We start from the raw sequence: 25,992 nt of genomic DNA, 5'->3' as shown, positions 1-25,992 counted from the left end.
GAGAGGGGGGGGGGAGAGGGAGAGAATCTGCTATAAAACTTTGCGAAGGCAACGCCGGCGTCGAAAAGTAATTAGGGTAGTTCATTTACCATAAACAATCATTTACGAAAAAACAAACATTGCCACAAAACGGTGCAAAAACCGAAGGCCAAACAAATTAAAGCAGAAATTGCATTATGATTTTGATTGAATTCATTTTATTTAAATTCCAAATCTACCATGATACCTGAGACATTTTACCCGCTTTGCATACTATGATACTCATGTAGAACTCTATTCAATTCAAACCATTTTAATAAAATCATGTCAAATAAATATGGATACAATGTGCCAACAATAAATTGGGGATTGTGTTCCTGTCATCAAAATCAAGTGATCAAAATGGGCGCAGTGTCAACAAAAGTTCGTTTTGTTTTAAGAATTGGAGCGATGATGCGATCCCACTCTTAATAAATGCAAACTCTAACCGCTGCATGCACTCTAACCACTGCATGCACTCTGACCAATGACACAAAGCCAGCGGAGAAACAAAAACAAGCTCAACTTCCCTTTTATGAAAAAAAAAATAAAACAACTTGTACTCCCCGCTAGCACTGAGCGAGGCCAGGGATACGCATTATTGTGTCAGATGTATGATCTTGATAAGTTGTCATAAAATTCAAAGATCACCCGTTCAACGCTGGGCACGCTGCCAACATGTGGCTGATCAGATAACGTGGACCGTCACCAATCATCAAAACAACCTGCAGTTAAAGAAAGAATAGAAAGAATCATGACAAGGAAAATAAGTACATTTCCTGAGAGAAATATTTTCATTATAAACAAAAACACCATCGTTATCGCACCATCGCAATGACGTGAGCTCCAGCTGTTTACCTTCCTCCATGGTCTAATACAAAGACGTTCTCATATTGGACATTATGTGTTTATCAGCCATCTTCAGAGTATTTCTTATTTAATTCAGTAACAATGAACGCACAAAACATTCACTCCTGCATATCCCAGCAAAACAAAGATGTTACCCACTAAGATGGCTGCTACGCATCAGGTCTACTTTTATGTTCGCATGCAGTTTTAAATGATAATCTAGTCGATAAAATACAAGATTCACCTTACCGCGTGATAAAAAAATGTAATTTTACGCAAACTCGAGCAACTTCTATCGGTAAACAGTATAAAAGCTCTGAAATTCGGTAGCATACACAACCCAGATCAGTAAGTGTTGAATGTACATGCAGCTGTTTCCAGGAGCTTTATTTGATACGAAAAATCAAACCGCTCATCGTCTTGATATGTAAGTTTCTCTTTCTTGACACAGATGGTGCACATTTTGTGCCCCATACTGCCTTTCCCCCACCCAGGGGCAGTTGTCATGAAAATGTGATTGCCAAATTAAAACAGACAAGTCGGATTGCAAATATGAATTGAAAAACAGATATACCCACAAAAGAGCGTCCCGGAAATACTCCAATCTGTTTTTTCAGAGAAACTTCCGCATTTTATTGGGAAAGTGAAAGGCTGTGGACGCGCGAGATATGCCTGCAGTTGGCTCGAGATGACAAAGCCATATGTACGGCAATCTACGCTAGGGTAGCACCATGAATTGTGGCAGCATCCGTACCGTATTGCGTCTCATCCTTTTGTTTCTCGTCATCCGCGTGGATGGCCAAGACACATCAAAAGGTAACACGAAGTTCTTTTTTTTTAGGCCATAGTGTAAATTTCTGAGCGTACCATAATAAGAAATAAGTACTTAGTTCTGTTGTGTCGCGAAAGCGAAAATAACAACCTTTTATTCACTTAATTTGACAGCACGAAGCGTTGTGGCACGTGCAGGTCGGAGTTCAGTGCTGAGCTTGAACCCATGTCTCCCCGCACATTGAGAAATCGTACCTCGAATGGAGTCTTAAAGACATGTCACAATTGTGTTGGTCTTTATGCAGTAGAAATAACATACTTTGAATGCTTGTCATGTTGAAATGCCAGCTTACAATATCTGGCATATTATTTGAGAGACTTGTCGATCGCTTCCACTGCACAAGACTTGTCTTTCTGCCAAACTCAAGCTCTGCAACATGTGACTCATTCGTTGACATGGTCACAGCAAATGGGATTTTTTTTTCAAGAATTCTTAGTCTTATATTTGGAAATTGTATGACTGTCAAAACACAAGTACATGTATAGCTATGTTTCGTTTCTCCGCGTGCGGGAATCAGGTGGATTTTTGGTGGAACAATATATCCTGGCGTCATTTTGGATTCGATGAAATTTGTGTATCTATAAGGCCCGCGCATTCACGCGCAGAGGCAAGCTTGCATTTGATGCGGTTTGGCATATAGTCACGCGGCAGATATTTTCTCTTGTACTGTCTCATCGGTTTCCATTAAGGAAGAATTTCAAAAGGGAATGTCGGTTTCTGAAATAACTACCAGAATTGTATTTCATGAAAATGTGTTGCTCTTCATAACTGTCAAAATCGTTAAAATCACATCCGGTGGTTTTTCTACTGAATTTTGTTGGCAATAATTCTTTGTATCTACTGACGGAGCCGAGTTTGGGAAAACACAAAAGCTCCGCAAAAACAAATAGTTTAACTTCCTCGTCTAACCTAAGGCACAGTACACTGTAATGAGACATTACACAGTTTGTAACATTAACTGAACAAGTAAAATCCTCTTTGGTAAAATGGGTCTCTCCCCGTAGCCGCGGCGTAAATCCCAAAGGGAGGGGGCGGAGACTCCTCCCACTGGAAAGGAATGGGTCATAGCATCAAACTTCCCTTAGGTTTTGTTCTGCTGAAAAAAAGAGGGTGATCATGATATTCTCATGCCAAATGTGACCACACAAAGAAAATAAAATCAGCTTGGGAAACATGTATAATAAAGAAGAGCATCCAAGCGAAATGCTTACATAGCGCCATCCGCTTTCTTTTCGAATTGCTATAAGTTCGGAAAGGCAAGTTCCAGTGGGTCCTTACCGTGGTTGTTTTTATTTGTCTAATCCACTTTTCGACGCTCATATTATGTCCTTGACTGTTAGAGTATATATTAAATTTGAAGCATTCATTTATTGTTGTTCACACCCTGTATTCACTTGTGGTAGACAGACCCAGTTCATCCAACATGCACAGTGGACACTGTAGGGCCTACCACTGTAGGGCCTACCACTTTGGGGCCTACGGAAAATACCACTTTTAGAGCTATCAGTTTGGCCTGTCTTGCTCAGCACATCAACATGGAATTGGTGCTGGTGCATAGTGCGGAGTAGGGCCTACGAAACACTGGTGCCTAGGGCCTACGGGACACTTGATCCGGCCCTGGTGGTAGATTGGGCTCCGCTCATAAGTCCGACGCCTCATAGGTCCGACGCCTCATTAATCCGACAAAATCGCATCCCCCAACCAAATAAAAGCACATAGTTCGACGCCTCATAGGTCCGAAGCCTCATAATTCCGACGCCTCGTAAGTCCGACGCCTCATCTCCGACGCCTCGTACACTTCGTTTTTCCGACGTCGGACTTATCAGGCATCGGACTTATGAGGCATCGGACCTATGAGGCGGAATAAATAAATGTTATGCTTCATAAGTCGACGCCTCATAAGTCCGAAATTTCGGACTTTCGAGGCGTCGGACCTCTGAGGCGTCGGACTTATGATACGGCCCCCGGTAGATTGCGATTTGAAAAGTTGACTCTTTCGCTTTTTATTATTTTTTTTGCAGATTTTCTGCTGGTGGCCGACAAGAATAAATCGGCCATCTTTATGGGCAGCATGGAGGACTTGGACCTGAAACCTCTTCCACTGGGCAATATAACAGCTCCAGTCGCTGTGGACTACGACCCGGTCAATAGCATGATATATTGGACCGACTACATGCAAACGATGATCATCCGTGCGCATCTTAACGGCAGTCGAAGACAGATACTGGTACACACACACCTTGTGGGTAAGTTCTTTAGCATCGTCCACCTAAGAAAAAGTAAAGATTGTCTCAAGTCAAAATGACTCAATGTTTTTGCTGTAAGGGCTAGCCTATTGTCCTATGGCTGAGTCACTGACCGGCTGTCTCCCGACTACTAGCCAAGACCGAGTTGACTGACTGACTGAGTCACGGAGTATATTCCTAAACTTCGATTTTCGGGTCCGACTCAACTTCCATTTCCCTGTAGATCCTGGAGGTCTGTCCCTGGACCACAGATCCAGACTGATGTTCTGGACAGATGGTCTTCCGCGAAGAAAAATAGAGCGAGCTACGATGGACGGGGGTGATCGGCGAGCTATCGCCAGCCAAAGCGTCGGGAGTCCGAGGGCAATAGTCACCGACTGCAAAGCAAGGCTAGTTTTTCATGACGTCATTATTCAATTGTTCTTGATGCGTTTCTATACTGCGTGCGGAACGGTTATAATGGGTACGTGCACGCAAACCGAGTACATGCATGAAAATTCAATGGAAGTGTTCAAAACACTTGTGTAAGTTTTTTTAATTTGGTTTTATGACATCTTTAATTTAACAGACATGTCTACTGGTCGAGTTTTGGGGACGAGGGCAACATTGAGAGAGTAGACTACGATGGTAGTCACCGTGTTGTCATAGTGGGTGTGTCCATCACGTGGCCTAACGGTATAGCTCTCGACCTCAAAGGTATTACAAACGGAGCAAAATTTTAAAATGGCAGGCTTACAAAAAAATAAAATCATCAAGCGAATAAAACAACATGGCTCTACAGCTTCTACTTAAATTACCCTGTCAAGTCCATCCCAAGTCCTGTCAGAAGTATTCACAAGTCTTCCACAATTTTGGCCACAAGCGATGGATGGACAATTGTCAAAACTTTTATTTAATTAGCTTGAATATTACTGTTCTGTACATTTGAAAATTCAACTCTCTCACTTTTGACCCAGGTGGTTGGTTGTACTGGTGTGATGCCAAGAACAAGACCATCGAGCGGTGCGATCTTCAAGGCAGCAATCGTGAACTCATCATGAGCGATCACCGCATACATCCCTTCGGCCTGGCCATCTACGAAGACTCCCTGTTGTGGACGGACTGGAATGCTTATTTCTTGTTCCAGTGGAACATGACTCTGATGGACTGGACACAAATAGGACCAAGCATCTTCCAAATGGCAACTGGTATACGCGTTCACGTTGCCTCAGGTCAAACATTCAAGTATTCTTAATGGAATTTTTTTTGGTGGTGGTGGTGGGGGGGGGGGGGTGATGGGCAAGACAAATTGTAATTCTAAAGAAATGTCCAGACCTAAAATACCCCAACAATAATTAATGTGGACGGTACACAGCGCAATACGGCATCCGAGCTCTCTGTCTCAAGCGGGCGCCATTTTCAGCCGATGTCATCACATGCGCAAAATATAACGAAAAGCCATTCCTATTTTGTTTTTGCTACAATTTCTTTTCCATCACAGAGATTTATTGCAAAGATCTGCGTTTGCTCAACTTCGTTTCATTACTAATTACTTCAATACTTGTGTCTCCTCCCTTTATAGACATTGGCCATGACACCGAAGTCCCTGATGGTACCATCCAATCAAGTAAGTTTTGGGACACATCCATCATTTGGGGTTTTTTTTGCACATAACTCCATATCCATGACCACTATAACAAAACCAACGCTCAATTCTATACTCACTGTGCGTATCCGCTTTGTCCATTCCGTACCTACAGACTTTGGGAACATAACCGACATTCAACCACTTGTTGGTACTGCTGTATCAGGTAAGATGTAACAGAATTCAACGACTTGTGATACTCCTCCATAGAAATATAGTAGAAAGGCTTGGAATCCGCGGGGTTCATACTCAATACACCCCTTCTCTCGCTAGACGCGAGTTTTAAGTTTTCTGGATCAATCTTGCATCTAGCCACTCGATATTAAATGCTTTTCAGAACGCGCTTGATCGGATTCTGAATGCTCGAGTTACTTCTGCCTGTTTTCTAGGCCTCAATCTCGACGTGGAAGATCAGGAAAGCATGGAGGCAAGTGACTACGTGCCGCATAGATCTGTTGCTGCGGTACATACAGCGAGCGTCTTCGCATTGTTCATTCTGCAGCTTCTTCTGATAAACTTCAAATGAGGTATATACCATAACATCCGTGGGGAGGCGGTTGATTCTTCGTTAAAAAAACCCTCAAATTTTGAATTTATTTACACATGTGAAGAATAAACAATAAAATCGTAAAATGTACACACTACTTCAAGAACAATCCTCAGAAGAAGAAAAAATCAAGACTGCAAATTTTAGAATGACAGCTTTAATAGCTAATGTTTCCCACTTTATGATGCTTGCTTTGGTATCTCACACAGGGATGGCGGAAAATCTTCTTGGTTCTTCGATGCCACAAGACTGTGGGAGATTGGTGCTCGCACTTGAAGACGCACACGGACGATTATCTTGTCGCCTTATCAGTTCATTCTTGATTGGAGGTTGCGTTCGCGGCTTTTATGCTGTAAAAAAAAAGAATCGGAAAAGCGAACTTTGAATAGGTACACAAACAGAACGATATGTAATTGTATTTTTTTTTAATGTGAAACACCATTTTATTTGGCGGTTTCCATGCCGTTCAAAATAAGCTTGAGTGTAATTGTTTAGTAAGATTTTTTTTTTTGCGTTTGTGGACGGTCAGGCCGCTGATTTTGAAGTTGTGAGAAACGAACGTATACAGATCTCTTTTGAGTGGGAAGCGGGGCTTATCAAGAATTTAACGAAGAATAATTTAAAAATAAAAATATTATTTAACAACTTAATCAAACTGAAATCCGTCCAACTTCGAATTGTTGTAGATTTTGTTTAATTTTTTTTTTTTTTAAGTAAATTCATTTACACAACAGCCCTATATTTCGTGTACATTTGCAGGAATAATAAAAAAGAAGAAAATATAGGCCTGTAGGTGCACCTTCAGAACTTGATATTAGTGCTAATACCAAAAAGGAAGGTATTTTACATTCCCATTTGTTTAAAAAAGTAACCTGGAAAATTTGACAAACATGCCTATTTGTGAATATCAAAAATATAATATTTGTCAAAAAAATGCAATGTGCAACTCCCGCAGCCCAAGGGTTTTATGCAGCAGCGTACCAAGGGTTTTATGCAGCAGCGTATCCAGCTTTTGATGTCGGGGGGGGGGGGGGGGGGGGGGGGCAACCGCACATCCGCGCAGAAATGTAGACATGTTTTTTTTCTCCGGACACTTGGCCTCCGTAAAATCAAAAGGCGTGGGGGGGGGGGGGGCTGGTACCCATCTTCCATCTGGGGGCGCTCTTCAAAACTAACAATTATTATGCATACTACATTATATGGAAATTTTCACGGTGCATTGTAATGATTGTTGAGCGGGTTTTCTTTGGTGGGATTGATGTCAGAAGAACTCTATACAAATTTATTTCAATCATTGCTGACAACAAAAATGGGGTAAAAAAAAATCAGCTGGGGGGGGGGGGGGGGGGGGGGGCAAATCCCGCCCCACCGCTGGATACGCCACTGATTTTATGTCTGACATAATTTTGACTAGTGATTTATTTTAATATTACGTTTGGAAAAATAGCTGGGGCACATTGAGAGAACAGAAAATACTTAATTTATGGTGAATTCTTTCCGAATTTACTGATATATTATACATGATTGTCGTGCTATAAGCAAAAAACGTGAAGTCACCCATGGTCTGCAACATTCTTTGTACGGTCTGCTGTTTTACTGAACATAAATAATATCCTAGAGTTTTCAGCATTAAAATTGTGTTGATTCAAAAGCAATAAAACAGGTAATCCCTTAAATCTGTGGCTTGTTTAGAATTTGTAGGCTATATACTTACCCGCATCTCATATACCGTGTGTTTATTCGTGAACGTACATTTTGATCCTAAAATAGCTGCGCTATTCACTAACCTTTCTTCAGTATTTTGATATTCACCATATAATATTTTTCGTACCGGCGACGGTGTGACTGTTTTCTTTTTGGTCATAGGCCATTCGGATTCGACGCACGTGATGAACGTGCACGCGCGTGCTGTCGAAATTAAATAATGAAAACGACACGCCAGATGATTATTATGATTGACCTTATACTGTTTGTTATGGTGACATTATGTTGAAGTACTTCCTCCAATTTGGTTTTAATGAGGTTGCAGAAAAACAATCTAACTTCCGAACAGAGATCTTCAGGTAGTGTTGGACTGGAATCAAGTCTAGGCTCCCTATGTCTTTCCACGCCTCAATGGGCTTGTTTACAATTTGACAGCGAACCATGCAACCTTCGGTATAAACCGTTGACGTGTTTTTAACACCTGCTGTATATATGCAATACATGTTCAGCACAACTGCTCAACAAAATCGATCATACGTCTCAGTACAGCGTCTACATGTACACCTGTATCAGGGTGTAACGTACTGCACTGCCAACTTTTAAACTCCGAGCTGATCAGGGACCATGGACGGTAAGAAACAGTCCACGAAGTTATAACATGATGTCAAGTTACAATTCTGTAAACAATATTACGGTTATCTGAATAGAAATCATTCACGTCGATCGCCAGTGTTGCCTTGCATGTACAAGTGTACCCTATACTTTGTACTTTTGCATTGTACTAATATAACGTGACTATGCTTTTCGCAACTCAGAAAGTCCCGCGTTGTCCATAGAGCAAGGAACAGTGCGTCCTACACATTTATAGCTCCATGCACAAACCATACAACGCTCCTGCAGGGTGTCGGGGGTTGGGGGGGGGTGGAAGGACTTATTTGAAAACATTTTGGTCACTACCATAATTAATATCCTGGAGATACTTTTCCACTTTGTAATTTAGTGGTATCAGTTGATTTAAATGATTAAATGACCCTCAATCGATTTATTTTGCCAAAAATAAGATTTTTACAAAAAAGTTATTTAAATCAGTGATTAAAAAAAAAAAATCAAATTTCATTTTCAGCCAACGTTACCGATCCCTCGAACTCTACGTTGCCTCCTTTCGTACCACCCCCCTGGCGTTGGAATGTCTCCGTGGCACTGTGTATGGCCATTATTGGCATATTGGCTAATGGTGCACTCCTGCTGGTAAGATAATGGCGAAAGCGAACTAGCGAAGTTCAATATATGCTTTTTTTGCCCGTGAAACATTACATTTAATTGCTGAATTGTAAACAAACAACACGAACTCTGTTTTTGCCTTCATTCTTACCTTCAATCTGTGAATGACTTGGCACGTACGCGTTATTAGTTATGTGAATATAGGCCTACAATGTACTACGTACGATTTTTACAACAGTGGAGAAAAACAAATTTCAAATTTTGGTAGGCCCTAAACCTATCTGATAGGCCTCCATACTTTGCATTGTGCGGTAAATTCCGTGTGTTTTTTTAAATTAAACATTGCAACAGTGTAAAACTTGTGACATCGTGTTTTAAAAGGCTCAATAATTATTTTTGTTGAAATGTGTATCATAATTTGAACCACCCTCGTGCAAACGGAGAAACCTCAAAGTTATTTGTCATAGGTTCCTGTTACCTGTTCTCTACAATGGGTATAATGGTGACATCCTTTCGTTCTGTCCCCCCCCCCCCCCCTCCCCCTACACAGGTGATTTTACTGAACCGGCACTTGCGCACGACTTCCAACATCTTGGTATGCAACCTAGCCATCGCAGATCTGATGATGTTCGTCTTTACTGTGCCTATGTCGACGGTGAGCTGGCTGTTCGTAAGCTGGCCTAAAGGTGCCTTTGGTAGTTTCCTGTGTAAGATGGGAGGTGGAGCTTGGGTTCTAGCTCAGTCGTTGTGCGCCACTTCACTCACCGCTGTCAGTATTGAGCGATATTGCTCACTGCAACGTAGGATCCAAATGAAACGCACAGTAGCATTTCTTGTGGTTGTTTGGTGCATTGGTGTTCTCTTTACCATTCCCCTACTGGTCCTGGGCCACACTCAGTACGCTGCATCCATTGATATGAACTTTTGTAACCTTCTCCCGGCTGGTATCGTTGGAATCCGCGCTTACCTCACCACGTATGCTATCCTGACTTATTTCTTACCCGTTTTGATCATAACTTGTTGTTACGTGGGGATGGCTAGGGTGTTGTTCAGTCATGGTAGTGGTGAATCCATTGAGAGCGTTCGTGCGCGCCGTCGTCTGGCGATTGTCGTTCTTTTTCTAGCAATCGCCTTCACCGTCTTTTGGTTCCCGTATCACTTCATCAATTTCTTTTTCCTCTACTCAGACCTGGAAACCATTTTATCTAGTAATTATGATGTTTACCTTCGACTGGTTGAGATTGCCCACGTCCTCATTTATGTCAATTCCTGTCTCAATCCGTTCGTAGTCTTCATCGTCAGTCGTGTTCATCGCAAACCACTTCTTGACTTTCTTTGTTGTCGTAAGAAGCAAGACGATCGAAGCTTGAGCGCCGTTATGCTCCCGTCCCTGATGGCGCCTATGCAGAAACAACAATTAGCGCTAACTAGTGTGGGAGAGAAGCAGCTTCTGTACATACCATGTTGAATTAATCTGTTGATAGGTTCTCTCTTGAAAATGAGATTTTTAAAGCTTTTTGTTGGATATCTAGGAAGAGAAACAGCGGACGATGACTTGCTTTTGTTCTAGGGGCGGAGCATGAGTGTGTGTGTATGAGAGGGCTAGGTATATGTATTCTTCATTTTATTCATTCTTAATGCTCATCTATCTGATGTGATTTTACCGGTGCAAGTTGGATAAGGAGACGGGGGTTATACACATCAGGTTGGGTGAAGAGACTCCCAAGTATGTGTATTTTTTTCCAAAACTCATCTCTTAATGTTGTTTGTGTATAGTTGGTGATTGGGCTTCCAACAATATAAGTCGCATATTTTTGTAATTGCAAATTGTATAAATAACCATTTTAGCAGCTTTCAGTTGGATACTGGTTTAACCGTATATTATGCTGTTTAAATGATGTAAATATGTTGTGTCCATTCAATTCCAGTTTTTAGAAATTGCTATAGCGTATGCTCAAATTGCTTGAATTGTATAAAAGAAAAGGACTGAAGGCCTTAATATTTTTTTGAATATTCTTTTGCATACGCATCATTGCACAAAAAAAAAAAAAAAACCCAGCTGTAAATTATCTGTAGAATATTTTTATAATTTTTTAATTTTCAAAAAGGTTTCTGGTTGTCTGAGTTTTGTTTATTTAAACATCATCAATTTCAAAAGATTGTTATCGAAATAACTTGAAGAAAATAATTTGCAAAAATGTTTACCTTTTACACAGATACTGCATGCGCTTAAACTTTTTTTCGGTCATAATTATAGCTACCTTTTGCCTTTTCAGATTTGAACAAGAACTTAAATCACAAATTAAGGCTTTCATTTAATTTTATTTTAGGACCATGTAACCGTTTTATTCTCATAACCATGTGTTATTTGTTTATGTTGGCTTTAAATACTTTCGGGGAAGGACTCTCAAATTGTTTTTGTAAATAAAGTTCAAAAACAGATAAGAATATCGTCAGTCCCATTGCGTTTGTTTTGACTGGAAGAGATTTAAATGTATATGAACGCTGTGTTTTGTCGCCACACTGGAGCCCTTGAACCTTGACCCTGTAAGAAAACAAACACACGAGCTTCCTATTAAAAAAACACAAGCTTCTGTATAGTCGTTTTTGAACTTAAAAATTTGCTCGGAGCAGGGTATATTATGAATCAGACGTCGATACCACACTCGGCGTTACAGATAATGGCCCAATGCTGGTATTGTACACGTAGTTCGCCAAGACCAGATAATGTCTTTGACTCGCTGGAGAGGATTGAAAAAAGTAAAGTACGACATTTGGCATGTGAAAAAAATAATAACAATCGGTTGGGATTACAATCCCTTAAAAACTAGGATTTAATACAATTATTTGAAGAGCGTTTTGGTTTTGTTATCGTCGCCATTAGGGAACAGTAAATAGCCCCCCCACTCGAGCGGTTTATTTGAAGGGTGCGAATGTTGTTTTTTTTATTTATGGCGGTCAGTGACCAAGACACGTCAGGGAACGGTCAAGGTCTAATCTATGTAATCTTATTAAACTGCATATTCTATTCTATGTCATCTTATTAAACTATCTTATTAAACTGCATTTAAATAGGCTGGTATAGTCATATCATTATACGTCGGGCGTGTCCACCGTGGTGTTGGCAGTAGTAAACCGCCACCCAAAAGGTGTACACCCCGTGTACTAAGAAGATGCCCGCCTGCACCTGCAAGGAGTATCCCTGAACACTTGTAGGAGGGGTAAGTACCGGTAATTAAACAATATCCTTTCCTCCTCAAGGCCCTGACCCTGGCGAAGCCGACCATGGTCTATGATACAGATTCGGCGATTATGCAACTAGACTGCGTATGACCTCGAGAAACTGACCAATCAGAAGGCGCCTTCTATACGAGCGTAATTCGAGCTCCCCGCGTGCGTGAACGCGGCATCGAAATTGACCAATCACAATCTTAGTCCTGATTTCGGACTGAAATGACGTCACGCATTCTTAGATATATCAGACGTTATACAGGAGACTTGGCTCCGTGGATACCGGGTGATAGTCAAGGTCAGGGAACCAGAATAATTCTTTGCTTGGCCCACACTCACTGTCGGCCATTATTTTTCACACTTTCAAACTGAGCGACATAAAAGGACTTTTTCTGTAAGTGAAAAACGTTTGTGTGCTTGTTTTTAACGGTATGGTAGGCCAATTATCATGTGGCCTCAAAGACGGATAGTTGCAGACCAGTAAATACACTATAATAGATCTCTGTGAAAACTACGCCCACTTCCAAAAATTATGAAAAAATACTCACAACTCTCCAAGGTGTTTTGAGACACACATCAAATTAAAGCTTATTTCATCAGCTTTCACTTTCTGTGCACGTTTTAAGGAGGTTATAACCATGTCTTTTGGGAAAAAATTCAATCCAAGATGATCACCCCTAAAAAGTTGTATACTGAAAGGCTGAAGCCCATCGCCATTTCGAAAAAGGACCATACGCGCGCACCATTGCAGAATAGAGCAGGTTTAGGACCCAAAGTTTCCTCTGAATTTCACAGAAATACGAGCTCGCAGTCCTCTTCACGGCTTCCACCCTTCTTTGTTACAAACCCTCAAGATCGTGGCCCACAACATAGCAAACACATGGAGAGCATGCGAATCGTGATTTGGCCAGTGAAGGCAACTTTTTTCGGGCCTATTTACATGGCCTTGCCCTTCACCCTGATGCAGGTCGGGATCACGACAAGACGGTGAAGGAAGTTGGACAAGATTTTTGGGGGGTTAAAATTGGCTTTCATTTTTGTCCCTCTAGATTCGATGACATGCATGAAGGGACATGACCTTTTTTTAAAAAGGTTTGTCGATAGGCATCGCTATGACACTGATTTATGTCTATTAGTATCGTTTAGTTTAGATAAGTTTATTAGTTTTGCTTTCCCAAGCCCGCGGGAACGGGGGGAGGGGGTGCTGTGAGTGCTTTACATTTACCGGACGGTAAAAGAAATTGATTTTTGGGGGTTGAAAAGTTAATTGTGCTCGATGCGATGACTTCCTTGAATGATGAATGCCATTAGCACTTTTCCTGTTGGCTTCAAAACCCACCAAAAAAAGAAAATAAGTGAAAGGGGCCGCCTTTTGGGTACAGAATTGTGATTTTGTTAACCGGGCACGGCATTAACCATAAAAAAAATTCGACTGTGCTCATGCATGCTTATAAAACCTAGATCTCGAGATCAAGCTTAGAAGGTATTTTTTTTTAATGAAAATCAGTCTGTAATTTTGTTCTTATCAAAATGATTTATTTGGCCGATTAAAACAATGTAGCAGATACACCTCATTCCATGTGAGGCCATTACCAAAAGAAACCGCCACAGACAGGATTAACAAAAACAATTTGTATCAATGAAAATTGTAAAAACATTATAATCTGTATATAAACATTGTTTCAATTTGATTAAAAGTAACAAGGCAGCTTTTGCCCCCATCACATCTCACAAGACCATGATTGAGAGAAAAACCGTCTTGTTATGGGAAGAAGACAGACAATTTTCTTGTAGGAATCTGCTGGGCAAGTATACATGTACATTGTACATGCAGTTTTCTTCAAAGTTTGACTTGAAGAGTGTAAACAATCTGATTTGAACAAGTTATGAATATCTGGGTGTTTTTTTTTAGTACAAACATTCGATCGACACCCTGAGGCATAATTCTTGTGTGAAGTTATAAATCGGTCACAGACAGTGAACTGTTGAGTCTGGTCTGTAACAATAACTCGGTACATTTCCCCAGAAACATGGAAAGTTCATCGACAAAGAATAAAACATCTTGTACTGTAGTAATAATCACCACCTTCTTATGACAAACATCGTACGGCGCCATGCTGGACTACGTGCAGTGCGAGTAAACCTGACCAATAATATCCTTCCTTTCTTGGTGTCACTTTCATCTTGTAAACTCGAATTTTGTCAACAAGTTTAGTTTGCGGGAGGTCAAAATAAACGATAAAACTGTGTATCATTGTTTGAATTAATTATTACCACCACCAAATACTTTCAACACCAAATTAGCAACATGAAGTCATTAAGGAAGTCTTTTTGTGGGTAATATTACTTCAGGTGCATTTTCAGTGAGGATGTTGTACACCTAGATTACTGTTTATCCATCCTTTGGCTGAAGAGTTTCTTTAGAAATGTCATAAGTAAATGGAACTTTCTCATTATTTGCAAGCACCTTATACCCATTGTTGTCTTTTGGAAAACAGTCCATGAGATTCGGTCCTTGCTTCGCTTCAACTTGTCGCAGAAACACGTTCAGTGAAGAGACAACAATGCAAGCTGCTCCCATCATGCAGATGACGCAAGTAGATCCAAACAGGTAGGAGGCAAGGAGGGGTCCAATGAGATATGAAGCCGCCCAGCCCACGTTGAGCATAGAAAAGACGAGACCGTTAGCTGTGGGATAGCGTCTAGTTGCAAGGGTGGCACACATTGACAGCAACGTTAAACGCGCTGCGGCGGCAAAGATGAAGTGAGCACACAGTACAGCACCGGCTGCTAAGATGCTGGGGGAGAAGTTCACAAGAAGCAAGAGTAGACCTGTCATACAGAGAGTTGCAATGCAGAAGATCCAGGATCGATCCAGCAGGACAGATAAGATCTGAGCGGCCGCAATGCTGCCAGTAATGGTTGCCACTCCACACAATCCAAGAACGAATCCCATCATGTCTGGGCCCGCCCCGAAGGTAGATTGCATCCACACAGCAACCGATGGTTCCAAGGAAGACTGGCCAAGATTTGCAAAGACGAAGCAAAAGGACACGATCATGAGCTGGACGTCGCAGATTACCCTCCGCCGAACAGATGAAGATGATATTTGCTCGCATTTGTCCTCTGGCTCTCCGTACGATTCGTCTTTTGAATGGAAATTGTCTGTTCTGAATGTTATCAATACGCCGATGATGAGAAGTAAAGAGATGGGTAGAAACAGGAGGAACACTCGGTACTTCAAATATCCGTACAATTCTCCAATGAAAAGTCCCGCAAAAAAAGTGAATGCCAATTTGAACATGGCTATCGCCATAACGTTGGCGCACTCTGGCGATGCCTCGGCGTACACATCTCTTATACGAGCTATTGCTATGGTCTGTGTACAGGCACTCACGACGCCTTGAAGAACACGATTGATTGAAACAATCCAGATGGATGTGCTGAGGAATCCAAAAAGAAGACACTTTAAGACACCCACCAGTAGGCCTGCAATGATCACCACGTCGAACCCACACTTGTCGGCAACCATTCCGGTAAGAGGTGATAAAATCATCTCTACAAGTCCGGTCGTAAGGAAAATGGCCCCGATTGCGAAACTGGCTCTTGTTTCTAATTCTTCGTCTGCATCGGTTTCTGATTCCGTAGAGTCCAAAATGACGTCAGTGGCTGACCATTCCCACTCGGTAACAATCGGCACGACGGCTCCGTGCAGACAGCTTTCCAGATATAACGCTCCGATGCTAGTGATAATCCTCAGCCACTTTGTCTCTGGTGCAATATTTGCCATGATGTTCTTTTTAAAGAAAGTTGAGAGCAGTCGGTCGCTGGAAGAGTTTTGGAAAAGATTCAGATTCAGTAGCTTGGTTAGTGGACGCCTATACGTGCATAAAGCTTGAGATCACCTGGAGTATGTGCAGGACACGCTGACAGTAACATCTAACGTCACACCTGACAGTCAAAGCTCTGTGACAAAAAGTGAGAATCCTTAATTGTTGTAGCCTACTAACACAAGGTGACATCACCAATCTTCAGGCCAACGCCGCGAGTGAGCGGCTAGTACAATGCGAGGGAGGTAGAATACGGAATAGAGGTCAATGGGTATAGTGCCCCGCCATTACAATGACCATAGATCTAAAGCTATGACCATGGATCTAAAGCTTACCATGGATCTAAAGCTATGACCATGGCGGGATCAAAAGCTATGACCATGGAGCAGTTCCTTGCTCTTCCGTTGATCGTGACCACTGCCAGGCGACGCGATGCGGGATTGGTGCTGGTATAAGTTACACCTAACAAAATAGTCCAAGTATAGTAAAGCCGGCCTCCGGGTCGACCCACGATTTGCTTTCGCCACGACGGAACCGCCAGCATCAAGCAGAAAAATAATGCTCAGGTCACAAAACTGAGAAATCGTCACGGTGATGGTCGCGGAACACGATTTCTTTTTTGTGTGGCTTTTCCGGGGGGCCGCTTCCCCCCCCCCCCCCCCCCCCCCCCCCCTCGCGACGCCCATGGTCGTTCCATGGAGATTATATCAATAACAAAAAGGGTTTTGGCGAAGAAAAACCCGGGCGACGAACCACTTTTTGCACAAGCAGTTATATTAAGTCATGCGTGTATGTCACAAGAGGAACGCACCCTCAGGGTTTTTGGTCAATTCTTTAGATCTTTGGGGTTCTTTTTTCATTGCAAAGGTTAGTTTAGCCAAACCGAACAAACATTACGATTTTTTAATTTTTTTTATAACAGATTGGCACGTTTTAAGGGCCAGCTCCCCCTTTTCAAATATGGAAGGTGCCACAGTGATGCAGGCGAACTTTATGAGGTTATTTCTAGGGTGATGGAAAGTGCAAAATAGAGTCGTATCTATGGTCGATTAAAAAACTAAAATCCATGCAACCACTACCACCAGGCATAACATGCATATTCGGTGCCATAATCTAAAAAGCATATCTTGGATGAGGCATGTCATTTTAAGGACAGAGAGAAAAGCTGTTGACAAAGACAGTTATAAAATCTTTAAAAAGAAAAAAAAAGGGTTTTAATTAACACGTGGTCAACCAATGTCGGTCTCATAGTACACATTTCTTTCGGAAACTCAGTCGAGAAATAACCTAAATCCGACACTAAAACTGAACTGAAAATGATCCACAAATTCTTACCAGTATGAGGCAGGGGTGCCTCCTATACCATTGTTACCCAACACGCCCCCCCCCCCCCCCTCGGATATCTCAAAAGAATTCCTGAGATTACGGGAACACGATGACCAACACGAAAGAGGGAGGGTGTGGGGGTGAAGTATGCCCTCCTACGCGTATATATTGCTTCAACTGCAAGGTCACTTGCAGTGCCCATTTGCCTATAATACCATTATCGATCACCTGCCAAGGATTTTTACCTTTTTGTTACTATTCACGAATATTTGTGAGTGTTCCAGTTCATATGAAGCAGGCCACTTGCATAAACACCCACCCTTTATCATCTTCAATAACTTTTGTACCAAAGCTCTTTTATCTTTTTGTCAGTTTCCCATCCCGAGTCCGCAAAGTTGCATTATGATTGATACCTGCTTGATTGTTGATCCGTCAATTTACACAGAGGCCCCCCGGCCCTCCCCCCCCCCCCGAAAAAAAACCCGCAATCATGAAAAAAATGGCTCCGTGTAAACGTTTGAACGTCAACATAACTCTCACATCGTTTCTCGACAGCATTCATGTGTGTAGATTCTACACATTTTGATTGGCTCTAAGATTGGCCTCCATGTCTTAGAGGAAATGCCAGTGACCCCCCCCCCAACCAGTACCACCAAATGCATTTTACCATACGTTTATACACAATCTGTTCAGACTCCATCTAAAATTATGCTCATTTACATATTGCACATCAACCACCTTTTTACTGTAAATATTGCACATCCATAATTATTTTGAGCAAAACACTTCATCCTTCCTTTCTGACTCAGAAACAAATTCAAATTTTGTTAGAAAATACACATGACAATGCACTCGACTCTCCATTGACTTTGTACACAACCAAATAAGTTGCGTCTGGATACTACATTCTTGCCTTTATTGTTTAACATACTACATCCTCTTAGAAGTCATTTCTCCGTAAGAATCACATTAACATACATGAAAGTTTTCAATTCCACTTCTCATATCGTTTTCTTTTTACTAGAACATGTAACTGTGAGAGCAACCACTCACTTGGTGGAGAGTCCAAGAGCAGTGACCTCGGCCCTCTCACTTTAATTTGATTCAGACAATGGGTAGGGGAACAAAATCTCCATTTTCCCCCAGTTTATCAGAAGTTCTCAGAGCATCACACTGCATTAAAATTTCCACGTTGTTTTCATCTTACAGATTGCTTGGAACAAAACTGTCTCGCGTGACACGGCCCTATGGATCTGTGCGCCAACAAGAGAGGGCGCGTTTTACCACTTTTGAGAGCCCCATGGACGGGAAAACAGCGTGTGCGTACTGTACTGGTTTCACACGCAAAGTACGCACGACTTCCTGAATGTGCCAAAGCTTTTAGGTCACAGCGTCTTCGCGTGAGCATCGTTGGCGCGCAAATACGTTTGAATTTAACTAGACTAATCCCCGCCCCCCAATAACTTTGGATCCTTCCAAATCGGAGTGGATGGACCAGGAACCAGTCTAGGTCTCCCCCAACTCTCCTTTTCTGGCCTTGAAATGGCACTTGTGCACGGACCCCATATGGAGTTCTCACTCACTTAACCTATAGTCAAAGCCATAGAAATGTTCCACTGCAAGGCACAATTATGAAACCGAGTCACTCAAAGGTCATTTTGGTTTGCCTCGGTGAACACCAAAGAAACTTATACAAACGTCCAAACCTTGCCAGGCACCACTGAAGGCAGTAACCCGAGCAGGGCCAACAAAATCTCCAATTGTTTTCTTTACTACAACGGCAATGAAAATGGGTGCAGGAAAGGGTGAAAATCCTGGGGTCAGGGTTGATTTATATTATCCCTAAATGTTGGCAGAGGAATATATGGTCCGTGGGATCAGTGAAAACTGGCTTGGGATTTTCAAAATAAAAAATGAAACACTTTTAGGAGTAAATGTTTTGTAAAAAAAAGTGCTATTTTCAGCAACCCGCACTCGGGAGCTAGACAATGGGAGACTTTTTAAACGTTGCTGGCAGCAAATACACCAGTCCTTCTCAATAGTTTACGTCATGTTTAAGCTAAAACCCGCATGCTCAATATAACGCAAACAATGGAAAAACCACCAGTGTGTTTGCTGCCATCAACGTCTCAAATTACTCCTATTTTGAAGGAATAAGGAATATAACTTTAAGACCATGTCACAAGAGGCAATTTTCTCACCTAACTTTAAGGCAACCAAATTGGACTACACTTATACAGCCTAAAGGAACCCTCCAGGACAACACAGTGCATTTTCCAATAATTTTTATCAGAAGTCCACAGAGCATGACACTGAATGAAAATTTATATGTTGTGTTCATTTTGGAGATTATTTGGAACAAATTGCCTCGGGCGACGCGGCCATAAAGCTCTGTCGCTGTGGGGTCTATGCATTATAGATGGCAAGGGGTGATCCATCAAGGAAGAGCCATATGCCTGACACTGACTCCCACAGGCAGGCCACAAAGAACTCACAAACAACTGCACCTGAATTTGCAAAACCCTGTCGAAATTCTTTGCATGGGCTTCTGACCTAGATTTGTAAAAAAATATCTTTTCTGTTTGACATTATTTGAGGGAGAACTTCTTGATAGAGTGCTTTGCTTTACATGGGGCAGCGGCATAGCCTGGGGGTGGGGGTGGAGGGGCGCATGCCACCCCATACAAAAATAGTCACCCTCCCCAATGACCCCACACCCCCCAACTGGAAATCCACTCGCCCAGCCCAGTCTGTGGAATATCCCAGTGCACAGCAAGAACTATACATTATGCAAAAGTGAACAAGACTGCGTCTTGACCTCGAGATTCCGACCATTCAGCAGAATTCTATCAGGTCTTCCTTAACCCGTTGTACATGTATTACAAAAACATGTCAGCCAAATGGACCAATCAACAGATTAGTCCACATTTCTGATCGAAATGATGTCATCATTTCTAAAGTCGACTCCTATTGGCTGGTGCACGAAGTCGCATAAAATTTGCTTTGCTCAGATATACAGATATATCAACGATTGGTTACGTAGAAAGCTCTGTATTGGACAACAGGTGATACCCACACTACCACTCGCACCCCCCCCCCCCCCCCCCCCCCCATGGTAAGAACCCTGGCTATGCTGCTACACATAATTGGTTTCCAAAAGACTTGAGGGTTCGGAAGGACCAAAAAAGGTCTCTTAAAACAAAATGCAAGGAATTCAGATGTTGCATATCTGACCCATCATGTGTGTGAAGACGTCCATGATTTGTAGGTACTCATCAGCACCATCGCACAGCCTCTTATCGATTATCGCCATGCGTTCCATTATGGCCGACTTCTGCGTATCTGTTAAGTCACCTCTGTCCACCACAAGGTCAAATAACTGTGGAAATTGAGAAAAAATGACGGCCGTTTTGAGAAAATACTTTTTATGTTGGATATCCACCGGTGCTCACTGTTGCATCTCTTTTGAAATTAATTTGTAGTAAGTTATCCTTTACAACTAACGACCTGGAACAAATGGTCACCGAAGATAATAACATCAAGGACTGAGCCCAAGTCCTTGGAAGTATAGAATAAAAAATTCCCAACAATAGGAACAAAGGAAGCGGTCAGTGCGAGTTTCCGATGGTAGAGTAAAACCAGACTGTGGGCGTGTGTGTTGAGAGGGGATTGTTGAGGCTTACCTGTGTAACTACCTGTGTTGCTGCATAGCCTTCCCTTAGGAGATCTTGAACAGTCCTCTCCAACTTCTCATAGGAGCCAGAGGAACAGGTTATCATCAAGTTGGACATGACTTCATCTGGAACCACCTGAAGACAAATAATGGAAATTGTCAAGAGGTTTCATAGAGAAGGTCATCACAAGTCCTCAAGAGTCACTCAGTCACAAGCTATTCAAATGAACTCTGACAAATGCATTGCACTGTTATTGTCATTAATGTAAAACAATAACTTGTCTAGAGGTACTGCCTAGGCCTTCTACACGTCTAGGTCATAAACATAGCCATTAATCTGGAAGCCTGATTTGGACACAGGCTTAACCACAGACAAAGGTGTTTGACCCAGTGACTTACCCCTCCTATCTCATAGATGTCTTGAACTGTGATGTCATCCTCCCCTCTGAGTCTGTATGCACTCTGCAGATACGTGATTGCTTTCCTCAAGTCTCCTTCCGATGTGCTGATGATGGTGTTCATTGCCTAAAATTTATGAATGCACATAAACATGAATATTCATACTGAGTTAAAATATTCATTTTGACTATGATGAATATTCAAATTGATTTGAATAATTTCTGGATTGAGCTCGTTTTTGGCTAGTTATGGTCCAAATGAAAAACAAACAAGGGAACTAATCATGAGAAAATCACGATACATGTTTATGAAATTCAAATGTTCACACCTCCTCGCCACATTTGATTCCCTCCTTTTCACAGATTTCCAGAAGTCTTTTCCGCTGCACGTCTTCAGAGAGGGGCTTGAAACGAAACTTGGAACAACGAGACGTCAATGGCTCAATGATTCTAAAATTGAAAACATAATTCAAATTGAATTTTCATGGTATCACTGCTCACAACAGTGTCAACATTAAAACCGGGGAAAAGTCACCTTACCTGCTGACATAGTTGCAAATCAAGCAGAACCGTGTGTTTTTGGATTGTTTCTCCATCGTACGACGCAAGGCTGACTGTTGGCGAGAAAACAAAACATCAAACCTCAAGGCTTGTATCCAAGAATAAGAAACTCTCAGTGGAGATCGACCATATGTAGCTTTAGTACTTAATATTCTGAATAAAAAGCCAACAGAAAACCCTGCATGCCTTGATTAGTCTTGTGGATTTCTGCATATGGCACAGCTTTCCAAGTGCTGCATTATTTATGAAATTAAAATCAATTAAAATTTACCCCAAACATACCAATGAACACAAAATCGGTCAAGTACCTGTGCAGCATTCGTCATCGAGTCTGCTTCATCGAGAATAATGATCTTGAAAGGTGGGCAGGGGCGTCCACTGTGAAGTTAAATTCCAACAAAGTGTTCATTAATTCTACAAGTTGTTACGTAAATTTTTAGTAAAACCAAAGATACTGAAAATAACTAATTGATGATGGTTTTGGTGTCATTGTTTTATGTTCATGTCCCATATGTTCCAACTATCAGTGCAATTCACATCCCACAATTTAACAGAATAATGCTTCCATTTCTGATTATGGTCAGTCTTTTAACAATTTTTAAAATATTTTTCTTAATTATATTTTTTTGTAAATAAAACAAAATTTACAAAAAGAAGCTTCAAAAAAGATTTTACTCGGGCCTGGTTCCTCCTGCAGCCAGCTGCGCAAACGTCTTGACTTTATTTCGGATGACATCTATGCCTCTTTCGTCTGATGCATTGAGCTCCAGCACTCGCAACCGATACATATCCCTGAATGTATCCCCAAAAGTACAAAAAAAGCCAGTTAAGGTAAAAATCTTGTTAAGTAAGGTAAACTTCAGGTAAACTTGTGTCAGAATGGTTTAGTAACGGCCTTATTTCTTTCCTTACCCAAACAGTTCTCTTGACGCAGCTAAGATGGTGGATGTCTTGCCGGTACCTGGTGGACCATAGAATAACATGTTGGGAAGCTGGAAGAAAAAAACGGAAGAAAAATTGGAATGGTCGCATTAATGTATATTTTGTGTTTATTCTTTTCTTTTTGATGTATGAGAGACAAATTTTACTGGGTCACTAGTTGGTCAATTTTTTCAGACCTAAGACCAACTCCAAAAGCACTCACAGCCCAATTACAGGTAAAGTAATTTTATGTTCTACGTGTGCCTTCATCAATCCTGCATAATCCTACAGTTGTCGATGCAAAATTTCAAGATAAAATACATTTTCCTCATTGTAAGGTGAAAATTAAACTCTTTACTTTATTTTTTTTCAATTTATTTCATGAAAATTTCACAAGTTGTTAAAATTTTCAAACTTACATCAGACCCTTCCAGAGACTTTTTGAGCATGGCAACCACCTCCTCTTGATAAGCAACATCATCCACACACCGAGGGCGACTGAGGAAAGGAGAGGACAAAAGTGCAGTTCAATGAATTCCCCAACGAGAAGAATTCCAAATATGGACATCACTTCTTTTCCCTGCAGTGACCAATCAGTCATTAGAAAGCGACAACATGTCCTGAAAAGTCAAATTTAGCAGGGAAAATATTGAAGCATTTCTGAAGAAAAAAAAAAAACTTGAATTTTTTTAGACCAGTTCAAAGGGTTTGTGCACAGGGTGTCAAGTGATGGCCAGGCTTGCAACTCTTTCTATTTCCTGTTAAGCTTTTCGATTCACCCTTTTTCAAAATCATGGCTTCTGAGAAGCTTCTCAAGACGACAAAGTATTGACGTACTATTTCTCCACCCAAGGGACGAGTCTCTCTCTGGTTTTGCCCGTCTCTCCGCTACTTCCTGCCTTCTCTTTAGCAGCTGGCTTCGATGACACTCCTCCTTTGAGAAAGGCGTGCATTGTGTGCTAGGAAGTGATCAAGTACAGCAATTATAATCAATCTAGAAGACATTAATATTTGTTTCAGTGTATTTTGACACATAGCATCCATCATATATGAATGATATGAATGATGACTTAAGTCTTAGATTTTTCAAGGCAAAAGTTTCGAAGTCCCAAAAAACAGTCACTATGCATGTTCAGTGCCTATCAGGCAAAATATTGTTTACCTAAAGTAAAAGAAAGCCAGAACCGGCTAAATGTCCTCTGCCAGTAGGCCTATAACACAGTATATGAATCAAGTAAAAGTCTAAACCAAACTTGAAATGAGCTAGCTGACAATGCGCATGGGGGTACAAGAATGTAGGATGGGTCGCTGTATTTATCGCGGTACTTATCACGTTTCTCGTTCGGAATAGAGATTGCCCACTAACCTTCCCGAATTGTACTGTCTTTTGTTTTGTGTAGTATAAATAACTCTTCCTTTTCAAATTGATATATATAAAAAATCATACATTCCAAAATCTTTGAAGCCCTCAGCAGTGAAGTGCGCCCTCTTGTGTGCGCTCTTCATCCGCGTTCGCGCATTGCATCCGGGCACTTCACAGAGCGCCAAAGATTTTGGAATGACAGGCAACAGCCGCGGTGCCAAATTTGACGCACGCTCAGTAGATGATTAAAGCTCTTGTTTGGTTCCCTGACCCCATTGGCCTCTTGACTATTATTAGGGTGGCCGGGAAACAGTCTGGTAAATATCAGAGACGCCATGCTTGTTCAAAACCGTCTGCATTCTTTGACAAATTACCATGATTTTTGGATAACTAGACCTCTGAAGGTACCGAATTCAACTTTTTTGTGCTATTTATTTTTGGCAGTCATAGGCCTACTACAGCTGGGTTGATTTTCTGCTCACAAAATAATTTCGATCTTTAATTAATTTTTGGCTCCCCTAGCAACGGGATGCGCGCTCCGCTCACAGGCTGTACATAGCTCTGTGACTGATATACGGAGGTAGTCGTCCAGTATTTCAGTCACATTTATGGGACTACTGTTGACTAGGCCCTATGCTATATACGCGTATATAGAGCAAACGGCACGAGTTTTGACATAGGCCTACATGTAATCATATGTCATGCATGTAGGCCCCATATCAAAATGAAATTTATCCAGAGAAAAACCGAACTCAACAAACAACAGTCGACCCGGATTCAGTATATTTATATTATTAAAACAATAAGAACAAAACAATGCTCCACTATTCCACCGCTTACCGCTCTTTCTTAAAGCTAGGGAAAGGTGATTTATCCCAAAACCACAGTGGATCTCTCACACACGTTTTTCCGCAATGGCGCGAAACACGAACAGTGTTTACGCGCACAGCGCCCTCTATAAACGTACAAGTCAAAAATAATCAGGCAGAGAAAAACATCGACAGCCTGCAGCCTGCTTGAAGCCTATAAAGAGGTTAGAATGGCGCATGTTTTACTTTTTGAAAAGAATTGACCCTTAAGTAGTCTGATGGCATATGACCTGATGACTATGCCGAGAATGTGTAGAAACAGACAAGTGTTCCGCCCCCTTCCAGCCCCGTTGCGCATGCGACGCCCATGCTGGCACGTTCTGGCTGCCACACTGGCCCCGCCCCCTGGCTACGCCACTGAAATAAAAATGTAAGCTATGTAGAAGTGGGATTTTTTTCAGAGAAAAACAAATACAAGGATCGAAAGACATATTAGGGCGACAACATGAAACAATCCCCAAGAGATATAAATTAATTTCTTGGTCAGCGTCTGTTGCGTGTACTAAACTCCTGTGTTAAGGCCTGTTGGATGGAGGTTAATTATCTCCTCCCAAACAACATGCTTGTTCAGCGCCCTCGTACTTGTATGAATTTCCAGAATTTATCGAGCAGTTCGATAGCTCATACAAAATCGCTTTGATTTCCGAATGAACTGGTACTTAATAATATGTGAACACAATTGCACAACAGGACGTACAATAGTGTGACCTAAGTTTCAAATCTTGATCATATTTTTTTTCAGGGGATTGGAGATTTTGTTGGCCCTGCTCAGGTTACTG

The 25,992-nt window shown here is 41.6% G+C and overlaps 1 protein-coding gene, 1 long non-coding RNA gene and 1 pseudogene across 4 annotated transcripts; 2 read left to right on the top strand and 1 right to left on the bottom strand.

The window, feature by feature from the left end:
- Positions 1-708: 708 nt before the first annotated feature.
- On the bottom strand, positions 709-25,317 carry LOC119724338 (replication factor C subunit 4-like). Of its 3 annotated transcripts, none has more exons than XM_038195344.1 (12): positions 25,185-25,317; positions 23,819-23,940; positions 23,401-23,479; positions 22,973-23,052; positions 22,736-22,852; positions 22,369-22,438; positions 22,040-22,113; positions 21,829-21,949; positions 21,501-21,626; positions 21,112-21,237; positions 20,663-20,807; positions 709-743 (listed from the first exon to the last, which is right to left on the bottom strand). In XM_038195344.1, exons 2-12 carry the CDS (start codon positions 23,932-23,934, stop codon positions 724-726), a joined length of 1,074 nt encoding a protein of 357 aa, XP_038051272.1. In that variant the 5' UTR covers positions 23,935-23,940; positions 25,185-25,317; the 3' UTR covers positions 709-723. The 3 variants fall into 3 exon arrangements, with proteins under 3 accessions (XP_038051272.1, XP_038051274.1, XP_038051273.1); XM_038195346.1 differs by lacking the exon at positions 709-743 and adding an exon at positions 6,333-6,466; XM_038195345.1 differs by lacking the exon at positions 709-743 and having other exon boundaries at positions 18,292-20,807; positions 23,819-23,975; positions 25,185-25,311.
- On the top strand, positions 5,243-6,415 carry LOC119724342. Its single transcript, XR_005270636.1, has 4 exons — positions 5,243-5,551; positions 5,685-5,735; positions 5,959-6,096; positions 6,326-6,415. It is a non-coding gene; the product is annotated as an uncharacterized LOC119724342 (long non-coding RNA).
- LOC119724339 lies at positions 8,195-11,497 on the top strand (annotated as a pseudogene).
- Positions 25,318-25,992: the final 675 nt, after the last annotated feature.

The sequence above is a fragment of the Patiria miniata genome, unplaced genomic scaffold, assembly GCF_015706575.1.
Source record: "Patiria miniata isolate m_02_andy unplaced genomic scaffold, ASM1570657v1 HiC_scaffold_18, whole genome shotgun sequence".
Classification (NCBI taxonomy): domain Eukaryota; kingdom Metazoa; phylum Echinodermata; class Asteroidea; order Valvatida; family Asterinidae; genus Patiria; species Patiria miniata.
Note: the sequence above shows the minus strand (reverse complement) of the source record. Positions and strands in the feature narration are given on the sequence as shown.

Coding starts and splice junctions, on each gene's coding strand:
- LOC119724338 (XM_038195344.1), bottom strand. CDS start 23,934: ATGCACGCCTTTCTCAAAGGAGGAGTGTCATCGAAGCCAGCTGCTAAA. Junction 21,950..22,039: donor ATTTGCAACTATGTCAGCAG/GTAAGGTGACTT, acceptor TTTCAATTTTAG/AATCATTGAGCCATTGACGT. Junction 744..20,662: donor CGTCTTCACACACATGATGG/GTCAGATATGCA, acceptor CTTTAACTGCAG/GTTGTTTTGATGATTGGTGA.